The 21,099-nt window shown below is 38.6% G+C and overlaps 2 protein-coding genes across 2 annotated transcripts in view; both read left to right on the top strand.

Annotated features, from left to right (window-relative positions):
• The window catches only part of GNAQ (G protein subunit alpha q), a 293,138-nt gene that overhangs the window by 231,974 nt on the left and 40,065 nt on the right, over positions 1-21,099 (top strand). The gene's annotated exons all lie outside the window — the stretch shown is intronic.
• Positions 8,740-10,490, top strand: LOC118897317 (elongation factor 1-alpha 1-like). Its single transcript, XM_036856419.1, has one exon. It carries the CDS (start codon positions 8,809-8,811, stop codon positions 10,195-10,197), a length of 1,389 nt encoding a protein of 462 aa, XP_036712314.1. The 5' UTR covers positions 8,740-8,808; the 3' UTR covers positions 10,198-10,490.

The raw sequence follows: 21,099 nt of genomic DNA, 5'->3' as shown, positions 1-21,099 counted from the left end.
ATATTTGGGTACTGCTGTCTCATAGAATAAGTTAGGAAGTTTTCCCTCTGTTTCTGTCTTCTGGAAGAGATTATAGATAATTGGCATAATTTCTTCCTTAAATGTTTGGTAGAATTCACTAATGAATCCATCTGGGCCTTTCGTTTTCTGATTTGGAAGGTTATTAATTGTTGATTCAATTTATTTATTAGATATAGGCCTATTCAGATTGTGTATTTCTTCTTGTATAAGTTTTGACAGATTGTATCTTTCAAGGAATTGATCCATATCATGAAGATTATCAAATTTGTGGGAATTACAGTGTATTCCTTTATTATCCTTTTAATGTCCATGGGGTCTGTAATAATGTCCCTTCTTTCATTTCTGATATTAGTAATTTGTATCTTCTCTTTTTTTCTCAGTTAGCCTGGCTATAATATTATTTCCTTTTGTCTACTTACAATGGATTTGATTTCCTCTCTTTTTCTAGCTTCCTAAGGTGGAAGCATAGATGATTATTCTTTCTTCTGTCTGATGCCTTATATGATCTTTCCTCTTTTCTATCATATGCACTCAATGCTATAAATTTCCCTCTAAGCACTATATTCTCTGAATCCCACAAAGTTTGATAATTTTTAATTTTCATTTAGTTCAAAATATTTTAAAATTTATCTTAAAATTTCTTCTTTCCCCTTTAGTGTATTTTTTAATCTCTACATATTTTGGGATTTTCCAGCTATCTTTCTGTTATTGATTTCTGGTCTAATTCCATTGTAGTCTGAGAGCATACATGGTGTCATGTCCTAAATGTATTTAGGTATGTTTTATGGCCCAAAATATGATCTATCTTGTGAATGTTCCATGTGAGCTTGAGAAGAATTTCTGTTCTGTTTCTGTTTTTGGATGAAGTAGGCAATAGATGTTAGTAATATCCAGTGGATTGATGGTACTGTTGAGTAATTATGTCCTTACTGATTTTTTGCCTGCTGGATCTGTCCATTTGTGATAGAAGGATGTTGAAGTTTACAAAAATAATAGTGGATTTATCTCTTTTTTCCTTGCAGTTATATCAGTTTTTACCTCACATATTGTGACACTCTATTTTTAGGTGCATGTACATTAAGTATTGTTATGTCTTCTTGGAGAGTTAAGCCCTTTATCTTTATGTAATGTCCTTCTTTATTCCTCATAACTTTCCTTGCTCTGAAATCTGCTCTGTCTGAAATTAATATAGCTACTTCAGCTTTATTTTGACTAGTGTTAGTGTGGTACTTATTTCTTCATCCATTTACCTTTAATCTACATGTGTCTGGATATTTAAAGTGACTTCCTTGTAGACAACACACAATTGGTCTTGATTTTTGATCCACTTTTATAATTTCTGTTTTTAAATTGGTGTATTTAGACCAATAACATTTAAAGTGATTATCAATATGGTTGGATCAATATCTGCCATATTTGATACTGTTTTGCCCTTGTTCTTTGTTCCTATTTTTGTCTCCTTTTCTGTCTCTTACGGTTTTAATTGAACATTTTATATGATTTCATTTTGTCTTCTTAAGCATATAGATTGTATATATATTTTTCACATATTTTAGTAGTTGCAGCTAGAGTTTGCAATATACACTTAAAACAAATACAAGTCCGCTTTCAGATAACACTATACCACTTCACCAGTAGTGTGAGTACCGTATAATAACAAAATAATCTTAATTCCTCCCTCCGTCTCTTGTATCATTGCTGTCATTCATTCCACATAAGAATACATAAGCATATATATAAGCATTCATAATCAAATACATTGTACTATTATTTTGAACAAACTGTTCAAAATCAATTAAAATCAATGAAGAATAAGAAAAATGAAAGTTTTTATTTGACCTTCACTTATTCTTTTTCCATGTAGATCTGAGTTTCTGACCTACATCATTTTCTTTTTCTCTAATGATTTCTTTTATTATTTCTTGCAAGGCATATCTACTGGCAGTAGGTTTTCTCAGTCTGAGAAAGTTGTTATTTTTCCTTCACTTTTTTTTTTTATAAAGCAGTTATTATTATTTTTTTTAATTAATAGTAATCTTTTATTTATTTATATATTTATTTTTGGCTGTGTTGGGTCTTTGTTTCTGTGCGAGGGCTTTCTCTAGCTGCGGCAAGCGGGGGCCACTCTTCATCGCGGTGCGCGGGCCTCTCAGCGTCACGGCCTCTCTTGTTGCGGAGCACAGGCTCCAGACGCGCAGGCTCAGTAGCTGTGGCTCACGGGCCCAGTTGCTCCGTGGCATGTGGAGTCTTCCCAGACCAGGGCTCGAACCCGTGTCCCCTGCATTAGCAGGCAGATTCTGAACCACTGCGCCACCAGGGAAGCCCTTTTCCTTCACTTTTGAGGGATAATTTCATAGGGTACAGAATTCTATGGTGGTCATTTTTTTCTCTCAACACTTTAAATATATCACTGCACTCTGTTCTTGCTGACATGGTTTATGAAGAGAGATCTGATGTAATTCTTATCTTTGCTTATCTATAGGAGCTTTTTTCCCCTCTGGCTTCTTCTAAGATTTTTTTCTTTATCTTTGATTTTTTGCAGCTTGAATATAATATGCCTACATGTTTCTGTTTGTTTTTGCTTTTTTGATATTTATCCCCCTTAGTATCTGACATTAATTTGGGGAAATTCTCAGTCATTACTGCTTCAAATATTTCTTCTGTTCCTTCCTCTCTTTTTTCTCCTTTTTTATTCCCTTTATGCATATGTTACAACCCTTGCTCCATCGTCCATATGTGCTTCTCTAAATCGAATTTTAAAGGTAAATCTGGCCATTCTATAATCATAGAAACACAGTTGATGTGTGATAGTGCCTTTTTACCTGTTAGAAATGCAAAGATTAAAAAGAAAGAGGGATGTAGAGAAATAGACATTCTTATGTTCTGCTGGTAGGAGGATAAATTGGTAAAATCTGCCAGTTGTATGGTAATTTGTAAAATCCTTTGAGGTGGTTATACCCTTTGATCCAATTAATTCCACTGCTAGGGATTTATACTAATTGTTTAATTAGTTATAAGTCCCAAAGATATGTAGAGGACAATCCATCACAACATTGTATATAATTGTAAACAATTGAGAACAACTAAATTATCCAATAGTAGGAGATTGGCTAAAGAAGTCAGAGTATATCTAAAAAATAAAATACTATTTAGATACTAAAAATGATAATATGGATGTATAATTAATACTAGATAGAAAGTTGTTCATTATATATTGACATAAAGAAATAATTTCAAAATAACATGACTTTTAAAATCATTTTTAATGATTTATTACATTTTAATGATTATTTTATTATTTAATATTTTAATGATCTAAATAAATTTTAAAATGCATCTTATTTTAATGATACAATACAGATGTTTATTATAGATGCATACAAAATATCTGGAAGGTTAATGTGAAACTGTTAGCAGGGATTATCTCTGAATGGGTGGATTAAGGGCAATTTTGTTTTTATGTTTCATTCATTTTCCTTATCTGCATTTTCTGATGTTTTCCATGAACATATAAACTTTGTGGATTAAGAAAGCATAGACACTGGGGATTCCCCGGTGGTCCAGTGGCTAAGACTCTGTGCTCTCACTGCCGAGGGCCCAGGTTCAATCCCTGGTCGGGGAAGATCCCTCAAGCCGCAAAGCATGGCCACAGCATAGATATTTTAAAAGTTTAAGAAGTCTTATTTTTTTAAGTTTATCAATTAAATCTGATTAAATTTTTTAAAAAGCTTTTTAGCCTGCTTTTTCTTTTCCTAATTGCTTTAAGAAGCATAAAATGGAGGTGGAAGTGAATAGAGAAATAAGTACAAATGGCTAGTCAAAGAAGCTTAGCTGTGTTAGAGAACATCCATTTTCTGTCAATTTGTTGCAAATGTCTTCAAAACCGAGACAGCTTTTAGAGATAATGCAAATTAAGGAGTTCATTGAAGTAAGGGAGACAGTTTTATGAGGCTACGTTTTTATCTCAACACTTGTTTGTTCATATTAGATGGAGCAAATGCAGAGGGTTTAAAGCTCAAACATAAATAAAAGCTCTACATTGTAGATGCTCAAAATGCTGTGAGCTCGAAGCCAGAAGAATCGGACCACTTCAAAGGCCAAACTTAACCAGCTGGGGTCTTTCTTGAGTACCATCTGACTCTCCCTTTCTTAAAAAAGAGAAGAATTTATCTTTTATCGGGGAATCTGCATTTTATAAAGCTTAAGATCATTATCTGTGGCTTTGCTGTTCTCTAGAAAAATAGCACATTTGATGGAATCCCAGACTCAGTATTTAATAGGAGGTCTGGATTGCATGAAATTTTCTTCAAAGAGATTAGATTAAGATTGCGAGGCAAAGCAGCCATTGTCTACATTTCTTCTGCTGCCTTAGTTAAATCTGCTACAGTGACATCTCCAATATGTTTTCACCAATGAAACAATGAAGAAGTGAATGAAAGCAATATTTTATTTTTTGAATTGTCAATTCCCGTGATGTGAATTGTGACTTTAAAAAAGGTATAATAGAAACAGAGATTTCTTTTTAAAGGACATTGGAAGACAGTCCTTGAAGAGGCAACAGGGAAGTAGGAAGTAGAAAGAGTCCTGGTTTAAACTGCAACTCCACCCATTTCAAGCTGGGTAATCCCCCCCCACCCCCGCTGTGTTGGGTCTCCATTGCTGCGCGGGCTTTCTCTAATTGTGGCGAGTGGGGCTGCTCTTCATTGTGGTGCACAGGCTTCTCATTTCAGTGGCTTCTCTTGTTGCGGAGCATGGGCTTTAGGCGCACGAGCTTCAGTAGTTGCAGCATGCAGGCTCAGTAGTTGCAGCGCACAGGCTCTAGGGTGCGCGGGCTTCAGTAGTTGTGGCGCATGGGCTCAGTAGTTGTGGCTCATGGGCTGTACAGCGCAGGCTCAGTAGTTGTGGCACGTGGGCTTAGTTGCTCTGCAACATGTGGGATCTTCTCAGACCAGGGATCAAATCTATGTCCCCCTGCATTGGCAGGCGGATTCTTAACCACTGTGCCACCAGGGAAGTCCCTCAAGCTGGGTGATCTTGAACAAATTAATATCCCCGTGCCTCCCTTTTTTTTTTTTTTTTAAACATCTTTATTGAAGTATAATTGCCTTACAATAGTGTGTTAGCTTCTGCTTTATAACAAAGTGAATCAGTTATACATATACAATATGTTCCCATTTCTCTTCCCTCTTGCATCTCCCTCCCTCCCACCCTCCCCATCCCACCCCTCTAGGTGGTCACAAAGTACCGAGCTGATCTCCCTGTGCTATGCGGCTGCTTCCCACTAGCTATCTATTTTACATTTGGTAGTGTATATATGTCCATGACACTCTCTTACCCTGTCACATCTCACCCCACCCCCTCCCCATATCCTCAAGTCCATTCTCTAGTAGGTCTGTGTCTTTATTCCCGTCTTGCCACTAGGTTCTTCATGGCCTTTTTTTTTTTTTCTTAGATTCCGTATATATGTGTTAGCATACTGTATTTGTTTTTCTCTTTCTGACTTACTTCACTCTGTATGACAGACTCTAACTCCATCCACCTCATTACAAATACCTCCATTTCATTTCTTTTATGGCTGAGTAATATTCCATTGTATATATGTGCCACATCTTCTTTATCCATTCATCTGTCGATGGACATTTAGGTTGCTTCCAGGTCCTGGCTATTGTAAATAGAGCTGCAATGAACATTGTGGTACATGACACTTTTTGACCTATGGTTTTCTCAGGGTATATGCCCAGTAGTGGGATTGCTGGGTCGTATGGTAGTTCTATTTGTAGTTTTTTAAGGAACCTCCATACTGTTCTCCATAGTGGCTGTATCAATTTACATTCCCACCAACAGTGCAAGAGTGTTCCCTTTCCTCCACACCCTCTCCAGCATTTATTGTTTCTAGATTTTTTGCTGATGGCCATTTTGACCGGTGTGAGATGATATCTCATTGTAGTTTTGATTTGCATTTCTCTAATGATTAATGATGTTGAGCATTCTTTCATGTGTCTGTAGGCCATCTGTATATCTTCTTTGGAGAAATGTCTATTTAGGTCTTCTGCCCATTTTTGGATTGGGTTGTTCGTTTTTTTGTTATTGAGCTGCATGAGCTGCTTGTAAATCTTGGAGATTAATCCTTTGTCAGTTGCTTCATTTGCAAATATTTTCTCCCATTCTGATGGTTGTCTTTTGGTCTTGTTTATGGTTTCCTTTGCTGTGCAAAAGCTTTTAAGTTTCATTAGGTCCCATTTGTTTATTTGTGTTCTTATTTCCATTTCTCTGGGAGCTGGGTCAAAAAGAATCTTGCTGTGATGTATGTCATAGAGTGTTCTGCCTATGTTTTCCTCTAAGAGTTGGATAGTGTCTGGCCTTACACTTAGGTCTTTAATCCATTTGGAGTTTATTTTTGTGCATGGTGTCAGGGAGTGTTCTAATTTCATACTTTTACATGTACCTGTCCAATTTTCCCAGCACCACTTATTGAAGAGGCTGTCTTTTCTCCACTGTATATGCTTGCCTCCTTTATCAAAGATAAGGTGACCATATGTGTGTGGGTTTATCTCTGGGCTTTCTATCCTGTTCCATTGATCTATATTTCTGTTTTTGTGCCAGTACCAAACTGTCTTGATTACTGAAGCTTTGTAGTATAGTCTGAAGTCAGGGAGCCTGATTCCCCCAGCTCCTTTTTTCGTTCTCAAGATTGCTTTGGCTATTCGGGGTCTTTTGTGTTTCCATACAAATTGTGAAATTTTTTGTTCTAGTTCTGTGAAAAATGCCAGTGGTAGTTTGATAGGGATTGCATTGAATCTGTAGATTGCTTTGGGTAGTAGAGTCATTTTCACAATGTTGATTCTTCCAATCCAGGAACATGGTATATCTCTCCATCTATTTGTATCATCTTTAATTTCTTTCATCAGTGTCTTATAATTTTCTGCATACAGGTCTTTTGTCTCCTTAGGTAGGTTTATTCCTAGATATCTTATTCTTTTTGTTGCAATGGTAAACGGGAGTGTTTTCTTAATTTCACTTTCAGATTTTTCGTCATTAGTGTATAGAAATGCAAGCGATTTCTGTGCATAATTTTGTATCCTGCTACTTTACCAAATTCATTGATTAGCTCTAGGAGTTTTCTGGTAGCATCTTTAGGATTCTCTATGTATAGTATCATGTCATCTGCAAATAGTGACAGCTTTACTTCTTCTTTTCCGATTTGGATTCCTTTTATTTCTTTGTCTTCTCTGATTGCTGTGGCTAACACTTCCAAAACTATGTTGAATAATAGTGGTGAGAGTGGGCAACCTTGTCTTGTTCCTGATCTTAGTGGAAATGGTTTCAGTTTTTCACCATTGAGGACAATGTTGGCTGTGGGTTTGTCATATATGGCCTTTATTATGTTGAGGAAAGTTCCCTCTATGCCTACTTTCTGCAGGGCTTTTATCATAAATGGGTGTTGAATTTTGTCGAAAGCTTTCTCTGCATCTATTGAGATGATCATATGGTTTTTCTCCTTCAATTTGTTAATATGGTGTATCACATTGATTGATTTGCGTATATTGAAGAATCCTTGCATTCCTGGGATAAACCCCACTTGATCATGGTGTATGATCCTTTTCATGTGCTGTTGGATTCTGTTTGCGAGTATTTTGTTGAGGATTTTTGCATCTATGTTCATCAGTGATATTGGCCTGTAGTTTTCTTTCTTTGTGACATCTTTGTCTGGTTTTGGTATCAGGGTGATGGTGCCCGTGCCTCCCTTTTAATGTACAAAATGAGGATATTATTTGTCTCAGGGTGTCATGAGGATTATTAAAATAAATAACATGTAAACTTACTGGAGCACATAGATGTCTATTCAGTAAATGATAGATATATATATATAATTCCTATTATCAATAATTCTAATGGTGAAAGAAATGCTGTTATAACTTTTATTTCTAAATATCATCATCTGTGGTTAATTCAGTAGAGAAGAATTCTTTAAGAGAACTCTTTGATTTGACATTTATGCCTTATAACCAGAGTAATAGGCCTAATTGATATTTGTTCAGTAAGATAAAACCATGATAAAAAGTGTTATTTGTGCACATGCTAAAAAAATAGCTTTTGTTTAAGAAAATTCCTTTCAGAATTACAGAAGGAAAAGGTTTTAAAATGCAAAAAAGAGGAACTGAAGTCAATATGACTTTTAAGATATAGCTGTTCATTTTCATAACTTATTTGTTATTTGCTTACAGGTTTTGTTTATCATAGTGTTTGTATTTGTTATTAGTTTGGAGTTGAAAAAAGAGAAAAATTCTTGCATGCTAGCTCAAGCACATAGTGGCTCGTGCAACTGGGAAGCTGCCTTAGAGGCTCCTTGAACCAGGGATTTGGTTGGGAATCTGTCTCTTTTTTTCCTCAAACAGCCCCGAATCACATCTTTCCAGCTTAGCAACCCAAGAGAAAGCGGGAGTTTCCACTCCAGCTCAAAATTGAAAATCTCAAGGAATGGCTGATGTATTATGTTGACTGTCTCAGTGTAAGTTAACATTGACGTAGTAGTCAGAGGCAAATTGGATTGCCAGAAGACTGGGGTGTGTGGAGGAGAACACACCTGGCAGAGTAAAGACAACAGCCACTATAACAGTGTTTTCAAATTGTGATTTTAGTACAATGAGTTGGAACCATTACTGGGTTGTGAATTCCGTATGATGAGTCATGAGCAGTATCATTAAAAAATAAAATAGGAGCTTTTTCTCAACGGGTTTGTCGCCAGGACACAGGTGTCGTGAAAACCACCGCCAAACCTAAGCAAAAATGGGAAAGGAGAAGACCCACATCAACATCGTTGTGATCGGACACGTAGATTCGGGGAAGTCCACCACCACTGGCCATCTGATCTACAAGTGTGGTGGGATCGACAAGAGAACCATTGAAAAGTTCGAGAAGGAGGCTGCCGAGATGGGGAAGGGCTCCTTCAAGTATGCCTGGGTCTTGGACAAACTGAAAGCTGAACGCGAGCGTGGTATCACCATTGATATCTCCCTATGGAAATTCGAGACCAGCAAGTACTATGTGACCATCATTGATGCCCCAGGACACAGAGACTTCATCAAAAACATGATTACAGGCACATCCCAGGCTGACTGTGCTGTCCTGATTGTTGCTGCTGGTGTTGGTGAATTTGAAGCAGGTATTTCCAAGAATGGGCAGACCCGTGAGCATGCCCTTCTGGCCTACACTCTGGGTGTGAAACAGCTCATTGTTGGAGTTAACAAAATGGATTCCACCGAGCCACCCTACAGTCAGAAGAGATACGAGGAAATTGTAAAGGAAGTCAGCACCTACATTAAGAAAATTGGCTACAACCCCGACACAGTAGCATTTGTGCCAATTTCTAGCTGGAATGGTGACAACATGCTGGAGCCAAGTGCTAACATGCCGTGGTTCAAGGGATGGAAAGTCACCCGTAAAGATGGCAATGCCAGTGGGACCACACTGCTTGAAGCTCTGGATTGCATCCTGCCACCAACTCGCCCAACTGACAAGCCCTTGCGTTTGCCCCTCCAGGACATCTACAAAATTGGTGGTATTGGCACTGTCCCTGTGGGTCGAGTGGAGACTGGTGTTCTCAAACCTGGCATGGTGGTCACCTTTGCTCCAGTCAACGTGACAACTGAAGTGAAGTCTGTTGAAATGCACCATGAAGCTTTGAGTGAAGCCCTTCCTGGGGACAACGTGGGCTTCAATGTCAAGAACGTGTCTGTCAAAGATGTTCGTCGTGGCAATGTGGCTGGTGACAGCAAAAATGACCCACCGATGGAAGCAGCTGGCTTCACAGCTCAGGTGATTATCTTGAACCATCCAGGCCAAATCAGTGCCGGCTATGCACCTGTGCTGGATTGTCACACAGCTCACATTGCCTGCAAGTTTGCTGAGCTGAAGGAGAAGATTGACCGTCGTTCTGGGAAAAAGCTGGAAGATGGCCCCAAATTCTTGAAATCTGGTGATGCTGCCATCGTTGATATGGTTCCTGGCAAACCCATGTGTGTTGAGAGCTTCTCGGACTATCCTCCTCTGGGCCGCTTTGCTGTTCGTGACATGAGACAGACGGTTGCTGTGGGTGTCATCAAAGCAGTGGACAAGAAGGCAGCTGGAGCTGGCAAGGTCACCAGGTCTGCCCAGAAAGCTCAGAGGGCTAAATGAATATTATCCCCAGTACCTGCCACCCCAGTCTTAATCAGTGGTGGAAGAACGGTCTCAGAACTGTTTGTCTCAATTGGCCATTTAAGTTTAATAGCAAAAGACTGGTTAATGATAACAATGCATCGTAAAACCTTCAGAAGGAAAGGAGAACGTGTTGTGGACCATTTGTTTTGTGTGTGGCAGTTTTAAGTTATTAGTTTTTAAAATCAGTACTTTTTAATGGAAACAACTTGACCAAAAATCTGTCACAGAATTTGAGACCCATTAAAAAAGTTTAATGAGAAAAAAAAAAATAAAAAAAATAAAAAATAAAAAATAAAATAAAATAGGAGAGATTTTAATCAAACTGAATAGAAACTATCAAAGAATATCACAATGAGGAGAATTATGGCTTCATGAAACTTTAGTTTCCATTGTATCCGTATTTGTGTGTGTTTGGGCCAAGTGCAATTTAAAATGTAGATTGCAGTTTAGAAAGATTCCAGGTCTCCATTGCACAATGCTCTTCACTGATAAATGAGTGTCATCAGTGGGAAGGTAGTCTGCTTGTAACTGGGCTCTTATTCTCCATTCTGACCTAGGCGTTGGGAAGAACAGTGAGTTTGGAGTAGTACACAGCAGCAGGTGGGAAATAGCTGCTCCCCAACCTCGCCGTTAACAGAGTTGGGTTTCTGTTTTGTTTTTGGTTGGAGAGTCTAGGGGCACATTTTTTCCTGTGACTCAGTTTAGTAAAAGTAATAGTCAGAAACAGCTGCAACCATAAATTCCACTCAGTTTGTATGTTTTAACATACAAAGTCTCTTCCACTACCAGGGCCCGCTGCATGTTCAGCCACATGCAGTCACACGGGGTCCCACTCTTGGTTTAATGCTCTGACGTCACCGTCTTAATTTTTGAACAAGGGCCATGCATTTTTGTTTTGCACTGGGCCCTGCAAATTATGTAGCCAGTCCTGTCCTCTAAACACTGAATGGAGGGATCAGTAGTTCTAGTCAGTTTTGCCTCCACCCGGAGAGCTGTAGACATTTCTTCGCTCTCACCTGTGCTCACGGGGCATGTGATACTGACAAGAGGAATATATCTTTAATTCTCTGTTAAACTTAGTTTCACCTGATGCCTCTTAGTTTTAATTCTTTTTTTTTAAATGACACGAAATGTGCTCTTCCTGATTAATTTGCAGCATGTTAATACATACTATAATTAGCAGCTGATTTCCTGCCTCACTTCCCCAGTGGTGCCAGGCTGACATGCCCAGTGAGGTCAGGCTGAAACTAATCATTGAGTCTGTGGCAGCCCAAACTTACATTTAATGTATGCCCCATTTCTCCCCATCCCCTCACTGGTCCTGCATCCTTTAAATAGGCTGTCAACTTACTGAAGGGAAAGAGACAGCATCAGATTTAAAAGGTACAGGTTGTGTATTCATTAAACTGAGTTGCTGACATATAGTGTCCACGTGCCAGTGCGCCTCTCGGCTCATCTTAGAGTTGTCCGTGGAACTGAGTTAATGGCTAGACCCAACCCACCCCTAACACACCCCCACAAGAAAGCCCCCACTGATTAAAAACTACAGAGGAAAAGGGTGAAGCATGTTTTATTTTTTGTCACCTGAAAAACAAAAATCTTAAAACAGTTTTTACCTTTGCTTTGTGATTAAATGTCCAAATTACCCAGTGCCCCGTAAGAGTCCCTTTGGCACAGATATAAAACATATATAATCTTTTGTTTTGTTTTGTTTTAATTCAGATTCACTGAAATGACCAGAGGTTTCATGCCTTAAGTTGCTTTCCCACTGAGAAGGGAGGTCTTGCCGGAGGTCTTGCTCTGGAACTTGTCAGACCAAAAGGAAAAGCTCCTAAGGTGTTGGAGCTGGAGTTTAGGGCAGTTTCAGCCATCCAGCTAAAAATGACTCACAGGTTAGAATTTCAGACGCTAGCTCACACGGAAGTGAGCTCTTTCAAAGGGAAAGACAGTCATGAAAAAAGAACCAGGGGGAGGGGGCCTTTTCTGACAAAGGCCTGTTGTTGACACTAATAATGAGTTCCCTGTTTTTTTGAGTCCAGCAGACTCTGGTCTCCGGTTTCATTTGAGATTGTGTGTTTTGGGGTCTTGGCATGTGAAGTGACGTATTTACCTGCCTTTCCACAAATCCTCCAGGCAGCGAGCACATTATAAATGAACCAACATCTAATTGGATAAAAATCATTCTGTTCATTAGACAGTGAATGAATTTTCATCAATAGATGTCATCTTCGCCTTTCTCCTCTCATCTCGAGAGTACCTTTTAAAACACTAAAGATAAATTTGAAACCTAATCTTGTTGAATGATATATATCACTTTAAACACCAAAGCTAACAGTGAATTCCTAATATTCCAGATCATATGCTAAATTCTTAAACTAACCTGAAATTTCTCAAGTTGTGCCGATCATTTTGCTCATTATTCAGTCCCATTAACCGACGTGCATCATCACAAGGAGAAACTAGTACTCGTTGCTATTTCGTTATTCAAGTACACAATCCCCATTAAGAGCCTGTTTCTTTGAGAAAAGGTAATTCTTGTTGGAATTATTACAATCTGTATTCTTCTTTTGAGAGAGTACAACATTCTCCGTAGGGGAGAAACTCATGCATTCTTATTGGACCTTCTGCCTGCCTGGGATACAGAGCTGTGTGAAGGTTGAGGGGAGTTTGCGGTTTCTCCTCTTCCCTTTCTGTGCTGTGTGGCCGAATTGTTTTAGTTGAGCTGTTTAATATAGGACACTACTCCAGTGGGGTTCAAGGGACAAAGGCCAGCTTTGCTCCCTGCCTTCCAGGGTAATACACGTTCTTGTTTTCAAAAGCTACAACCTCAAAACATTAAAACTCGATGAATTTCCTACATTTAGAGGCTATTTTAGGACTTATTCCCTTCCAGAAGGAGCAAATGGGGGCAGAGGGGACCATGACTTCAAGATTTAACAGTCTTGATTAAATATTCAGGGTGGGCTGAAGGGGAGTAAAGAAGGTGGAATGTTTGGCGCATGAGATCCTATGAAAATAGACCAATTTGAGATCTATATTATTCCTTCTCCTTTAAGCAGTTTTCTCATCTTAAAAAGAGAGACTTCTCCTTAGACATTAATATTCTCATTCCATTTTATCAAATTGCATTGGAAGGGTCTTGTGGAAATCTGACAAGAGTTACTGTCATTGTTTAACTTTTGAGCACTTAATCTTATATGTTGGCGTGTTTTCTAATAGTTTCAGTGTAGATCTGAATTCCTTACTGAGATTATAAGCTCCTTGGCAAGAATGGTTAGTGATGCGTATTGGCAGAGCAGCTGACCACCTACATGGTATGTTTACAGTGGCTGTACAACAGGGTTGGGGGGAGGCTGCTTTGCCCCCGCCAGGGAATGTTTGCCAATGTCTGGAGACATCTTTGGGTCTCACAATTGGAGGGGTGCCACTGGCATCTGGTGGGAAAGGTCAGGGTTCTGCTAAACATCCTGCAATGCACAGGACCACCCCCCAGAATGAAGAATTATCCTGCCCCAAATGTCAACAGTGCCGAGGTTGGAAAACCCGGCTTTAGAGGAACCCAGAGGACCACCATACCTTCCCCCTAGTTCGTCCCCTTGCCAGCTCACTGACATCAGGAATTCCAAAGTTAAGGAAGGTTCCTACATTTGGCTTTTGTCAGACCTCATTTTAAAATGCCAATACACATCAAGCTTCCCCTGACACTTACATATTAGGGTTATGTCATTTGCCCAATATCTCTTCCCAAAGGTAGATTTTGTAGAGAAAGATTAAGTACAGGAGCACAGAGAGTATTTCGGAAGGGAAAGGCGCTGGAAAGGGCTTATCAGAACCTAAAGTTAATTAATTTTTGCTAAGGACAGCCATTCTTTGTAGCCCGCCCCCGCAAGAGAGACCCCATGCAGCTACCTCGTTGAAAGCAAGAGCAAAGGGTACTCACTGAGAGGCAGTCACTCTTTATAGAATGCTGGTCCCCTCCAGCAGAGGCAGCTCCCGCTGTCCCTAGCTTACACTGCTCTTGGGCTTCAGACAGTGGCAGCAAAACTACATAACTGGCACTCCGGCATCAGAGCGCCATGGTCGGATGTCCCCCTGGTGCTGAGCCCAGCCTGCAACGGAGTGAGAGTGAGCATTTGCACGGTTAGCACCTCTCCCTGCTGGATCAAACTCAGAGAAAGTCAGGGACACCCAGAAGTCTCATCAAATGTGCATTGTTTATTAGTCAACAATCACAAGGCATGATGGTGTTTGTTTTCTTTCTCCCAGATTCCTGAAAGTACACCTTCCCCTTTTGAAAGTGTTTCAACAGTTATCAAGAACAATTCACTCTCTCCATATGTATTTTGAGTTAATGATGTATTATATCTGAACTCTAAACCACTGGAAAAGAACTAGGAGAGTTTAAAAATAAAAGTTTTAAGGCAACAAGAGTTCTTCTTTAAAAACAGACTTTTTTGCTTCACACTGATACCAACTTTTTTTTTTTACTATAGTGAAAAATACATAAATTTTACCATTTTTTTAGGTGTACAGTTCAGTGGTACTAAGAACATTCACATTGTTGTGCAGCCATCACCACCATCCATTTCCAGAATTTTTTCATCTTTGCAAACTGAAACTGAACCCATTAAGCCTTAACTCCCTACTACCCCTTTCCTCCAGCCCCTGACAATCACCATTCTACTTTCTGTCTCTAGGAATTTGACTACTCTAGGTATTTCATAAGTGGAATCATACATTATTTGTCCTTTTTTGACTGACTTATTTTGCTTAGCATAATTTCTTCAGGGTTCATCCATGTATTGATAGTATATGTCACAGTTTCCTTCCTTTTTGATGCTGAATAATATTTCATTGTATGTGTATACCACATTTTATCCATTCATCCATCATTGGACATTTGGGTTGTTTCTACCTTTTGGCTATTTGAATAATGCTACTGTGAAATGGGTATATAAGTATTTGTTCAAGTTCCTGCTTTCAGTTCTTTTGCGTTACTGCTTTCAATTCTTTCGCGTTACTGCTTTCAATTCTTTCTTTTACCCAGAAATGGAATTGCTGGACTATATGGTAATTCTATTTGTAATTTTTTGAGAAACCACCATACTGTCTTTCATAGTGGCTGTACCATTTCATGTTCCCACTAGCAATGTATAAAGGTTCGAATTTCACTACATCCTTGCCCAGCACTTACTATTTTGGGTTTTGTTTTGTTTCTTATAGTAGCAGTCCTAATAGATATGAAATAATATCTCACTGTAATTTTGATTTCCCTAGTGATTAGTGATGTTGAATATCTTTTTATGCGCTTATTGGCCATTTGTATGTCATCTATGGAGAAATGTCTTTTCAATTCCTTTGACTCAGGTTTTTGTTGCTGTTTTGTTGCTGTTGTAAGTTATTTGTATAGTTTAGGTATTAAACTGTGTGGTATATGATTTGCAGATATTTTCTCACACTCCATAAGTGATATCAACTTCTTGAAGTCATTGTTCTTCTAGTATACTAATAATGGCACTCAAATCACTTCAGTAATAAGAAGATAGATTCTCAAATGTCAATGATAGTTATTTTTGATCCACCCTGAAGTCAGGGAGAATGATCAGTACGACCTTTGGATGTCCTTCCAGTCCTTTGGTTTTTTCAAAATAGATAAATAGTTCTTTTTAGCACTTATGTAAATTCAGATTTTTATTACTCTTGGCTGTCAAGTCAGCCAAACGTCCACTAGATGGTACTCGAGCTACAGCAGGAAGTATTTGCATAAACCTGAAGGTAAACTCCAAAGTTTTCCTGACAAAGACTTGTTGCTTCACAAAAATATGGTATTTGTGTTAATTTGGACAAAGTGATCACATTTATAAAATGTCAGAACCAAAGGTTAGAGTTCACCTCTTTTGACCTTCTCCTTATAAAATGAGAAAATTGGGATCCAATTAGGTTAAGTAACTTTCCCAGAGTCACTGCTAGTTACGATGAAGCCAGGCTTTTACTCCCCATCTGGTACTTAATCTAATTCCCCATGTTGCCACTTCTTACTATTAGGAAGTCTTCCCGGAGTGTCCTAGAGTGTGCTAGGGCCTAGGTTAGTGTAGCTTCTTCCATGAGTAAAGGAAACTCTGGAAGTGAGCAAGATACTATATTGCTCTTGTGAAAGATCCTTGGGCTACAGATAAGGAAAACAGAATTCCACTAGTTTACCTATTAATCTTGGGAAAGTCATTTAATATCCAAGTCCTGGTACCCTTATCATTAAATTAAGAGGTTGCATTAAATGTATGCAGATAATCCTTAAGCTCTGTATTATATAAAAATTTAGTCCAGAAGCCTGATATTTCCCTGACTTAATCTTATTTTCTAGTTTGGGACATAGCTTTGTATTTCTTTTTCCACAGTACAATGATGTGAATTCTTATTTACCTTTTCTCATGGTGTTGGATGAAATCTGGGCACCAGCTAACCATTTTTAAACTTTTTGCAACTTTCACTTTCACTAGTATTGGTACTGAACAATGATACATAAGCCTGCAATTAAAACAGAACTACTAACAAGATGCTACTATTTTATAGCAATGTATTGCAGAATGTATAAAAATAGCACTTAAGTGGAACATTTATATAGGCTTCCCAGAGCAGCTTGCAGTGCTCAAGGCTGCTAATCATTTACAGATTTTCACACACTGTTTCTCACCTGTCTTCTCCCTAAGTAAATTGTGGCTGTATTACCAGTGTGCTTTGCTTTTTTTGTGTGTGTGTGTGTGTGTGTGCTTTGCTTTTCACTCCATGTCTGTCTGTTTACAGAATCATCCCACCAGGCAGGACATTTTCAACTTTATATTTGTACAGCTCAGTAATGTTCAGAGTAACAGTTTTTGTTTACCCTTGTAATGAATGTAAATGATATCTCTTCACATTTGATCTCTCACAATACAGTAATCCCTCACCAAAGTCAGAGTTACCTCCTTGAAAAGTACAGCAATTAGCCAAATCACAAAAGGCAAGATCATTGCCTCACAGAAAACAGGGTTAGGGGGAAAACAATTTAAATGGCTTTGCCCATAGAATATTATTATCACAACATGTCATAGTTCTTGAAGGCAAAGGGAGCGAAAACCTTGCTCCCTTTTCATGGATTACCTTATTCAGTACACACGTTGCAATCTTGAGCTTCGTTTTACATTTTCAAAAGTTTCCAACCAGCTGCTGTGCTTCTGTTACTAGCCTTTTTCTTTGTTTCATTCTTCTAGCTATCTGGAAAATATCTGTGTCACGGTCTGGCCTTTTCCTAAGTTATCCCAGGGTTGAGGGCCTGGTTTCCTGGGTTACGTATTAAAGGAGGGTGCGTAAGTCAGTCCATCCTCTGCCCTGTTCCACAGACCTGCCTCATGTCTGCAGTAGAGAGAGCAGTAATTAGAGTCACATCCTGCACTTGTTGATTAAGGAACCTGAACTGAACAGGGACTTTTAAATATTTGGCATATAAGAAGAAAAACATGTTATCTCAGAATCCTGATTGGCAAGGGACTATCCCAGCTTTGTTTTTTGTTTTGAAAAATACCTAATGAAGAAAGTTCACTTTTGCTATGATTGAATTTAACGGAAATTATAGAAGACGACTTCGGATTTGTCATGTTCTTTTAACATCCAGGTGTTTTCTAATTACTCACCGAAAAGCCAAAAAGTAATGATTTACTAAAATGTTTAACGATAGAGCCGTAAAATTGAGTTTTGCTCTGCACATAATGGCATTAGGTTTGGATTATTGATAAAATTTGCATGATGTTGTTTTGAATGCCATGTTTACGTTGATCTGTAAAACATAACATTGATCTATAAAATCTGAAATATGTATTTTCAAGAGGGATCTGTAGAATTCTGCCAAAAAGTACTTTGTACATATCCAGATTGGTTCATATCCTAAGGACACTCTGTTGAGTCCTTTTATTTATTTTTATCTGTATATTTTTTTTAATGGGCTGTTTTTAGTCTTTACAAACAACATGATTTGTTTTTTAAATTAAATATACAGCAGTCTCTTTTGAAAGCAATTTTGGATATCTTTCAAAATTTTAAATACACATCCTTTGCCTCAGCAGTTTTACTTATTTGTGCACATTTGTACAAAAACTTATGTGCAGAGATGAAAAGATCATCCTGATCTTTGATCTTGAGATCAAAATGACTGACTCAAAATTATTCAAGCTCTTTAAAAAACAAGCTAGGTTTACGTGTGCTAACATAGAATAGTCTCAAAAGCATATAATTAAGTGAAAAAAGCAAAGCATAGACAATACATATAGTATACTTCCATTTATCTAAAAATTATATATACCTAAGTACAATTATATATTTGTATGTACATAACATTTTTCTGAAATGATACAGGAAAAAATGGGAGGTAATATGGATCTGGGGTGGAAGGAATTCCTATTTTTCTTTGTATTTTTTTTTTTCTTTTTTTTTTTGGCTGCGTCGGGTCTTAGTTGCGATACACGGGATCTTCTTTGAGGCGTGTGGGATCTTTCCTTGCAGCATGCAGGCTTCTCTCTAGTTGCGGCGTGCGGGTTTTCTCTCTCTAGTTGTGGCCTGCGGGTTTCCTCTCTCCAGTTGTGGCGCACAGTCTCCAGGCTGTATGGGCTCTTTAGTCGGTGGCACGTGGACTCTGTCATTGAGGTGCAAGCTCAGTAGTTGTGTCGCGCGGGCTTAGTTGCCCCACGGCATGTGGGATCTTAGTTCCCTGACCAGGGATCAAACGCGTGTCACCTGCATTGGATGGCAGATTCTTTACCACTGGACCACCAGGGAAGTCCCTGTATATTTTTTTATGTAAAATTTTTTTTTACCTTGTATATGTAATTTTCATTTTAAAATATAGCAATGAATTTAGTTTAGAAATTAGTACTTTGATATTTAGTAACCATTAAAACATAGATGTGTTGGGACTTCCCTGGTGGTGCAGTGGTTAAAAATCCGCCTGCCGATGCAGGGGACACAGGTTGGAGCCCTGGTCCAAGAAGATCCCACATGCTGCGGAGCAACTAAGCCCATGCGCCACAACTACTGAGCCTGCGCTCTAGAGCCCGCGAGCCACAACTACTGAGCCCACATGCCACAACTACTGAGCCCTCATGCCACAACTACTGAGCCCATGCGCCCCGAGCCCGTGCTCCGCAACAAGAGAAGCCACTGCAGTGAGAAGCCCGCGCACCACAACGAAGAGTAGCCCCTGCTCACCGCAGCTAGAGAAAGCCCGCAAGCAGCAACAAAGACCCAACGCAGCCAAAAATAAATTAATTAATGAAAATTTTTTTAAAAACATGTGCTATACATATCATTTATGCCATCTAAATATACACCTACTTTTTCCTTATGAAATGTTTCTTGAATGAATTCCTTGACATTGAGTTCAGAACGTTTGTAGTGTGTTCAGGGCTTTTAATTGAGTTGCTGCTTTAACTCACATGTTGATGCCTATGCCGAGTAACTTTAAGGAAAATCATGTCAAAACACATGCGACTTGTATAAAGGAAAGGATGATTCGAAAATGGATAAAAATAAAATCCTGAAAGAAAATGTAGGGCAAATGTCCTTGCGTAGCAAGGACATTTAAAGATGCCCCCCACTGCTGGAGGGAAATAATCCTTTGTGCTTGAGGTTTCCAATAAACTTTTTGACTTTGACTTGACTTAAATCTACATAATATTTTTAGACTAAGTAGTTAATCAAGAACTATTGTAGTTGGAACGATTGATATTTGTGTCTTTTAGAATTTTGCTTTTAGCTTTTAGGGACATATATGGATTTAGCAGGCTTAGAAAATTTCAAAGCAGTTCAAATGTGTGTGATATTTATATGTTGGAGAGCTGTATGTTGATTGGGAAGAACTAAAAAAGGGCTTCAAGTGTGCCTGGAGCTAGTTATTGGACTCTTGGAAATTGAAAAAATCGATAAGCCAGTGGGAGGTTTGTGTGCAGCTAGTGAAATTGGAGAACATTTGTGTAGCTCAGGGACTCACAGCTGGTAGAAGCCAGAAATGCAGTTTTGGTTGATAAGGTCCTTATACAAGTCGATATCCAAGAGGTAGTGAGAGCTCTATGGTGACAGCTCATGGCTTGGTAGTAGTGGTAGAAAATATTGTAGTGAGTATTTTCTAGGCTGGTAAGAATTGGAGGCCTGTGCCTATAAGAGCAGATACTGGGCTCTAAGAGATACAGATGTGAAAGTCATATTAGCAGTTCTTTTCCTAATAGGAAGTTATTTATGAGCTAGGGACCAGGCAGAAAGGGAGAGAAAATGACTTAGTGGTATGGGAGTAATTGTGGAAATATGGGGAAGAGATTTTTAAACTGGTAGAAAGTTGATGTTTATTTGCAGATCTGGTGAAGGTAAATATTGTGGGGTAGCCAGAAGTGAGAGAAATCATTATGTGATCAAATGTCCTTGAGGATGATTCCTTTGCTGATAAAAATAAATAAATGAGGTGCAGTTTGTTGTACAAAGGATAGATTTTAGTCTGTTAGAAGACAGTTACTACAAATTTACAGCATGTTTATGTTTTAATACAAGCAGAGCTTAACTTGAAAGTTCCATTTCAATAGAATAATTTCATGGAGTCCTTGCCTTTCCAAAATCTCATCAATTCCAGTTGGTACCTGAACTTTCAAATATGAGCTCAGTTTAAGGCTTTGATCCTCAGTAAATGACACAAGCTCCAAGTTGAGATAACAAGCTGTTATCAGTGTAAATGAAAGCCATGGAGCAGACTTTGACAAGGCCCAGTGAAAGCAAACTTGAGGAAGCAGAGCGCTTATTAGGGTGGGATTGGATAGGTCTCATGGGAGGGAGAATAATGATGAATCATAGAATTCTGGAGCCAGA

This window comes from Balaenoptera musculus, chromosome 6, assembly GCF_009873245.2.
Source record: "Balaenoptera musculus isolate JJ_BM4_2016_0621 chromosome 6, mBalMus1.pri.v3, whole genome shotgun sequence".
NCBI classification, from domain to species: domain Eukaryota; kingdom Metazoa; phylum Chordata; class Mammalia; order Artiodactyla; family Balaenopteridae; genus Balaenoptera; species Balaenoptera musculus.
The sequence above is the reverse complement of the archived record's forward strand: the minus strand, read 5'-3'. Positions and strand labels throughout refer to the sequence as shown.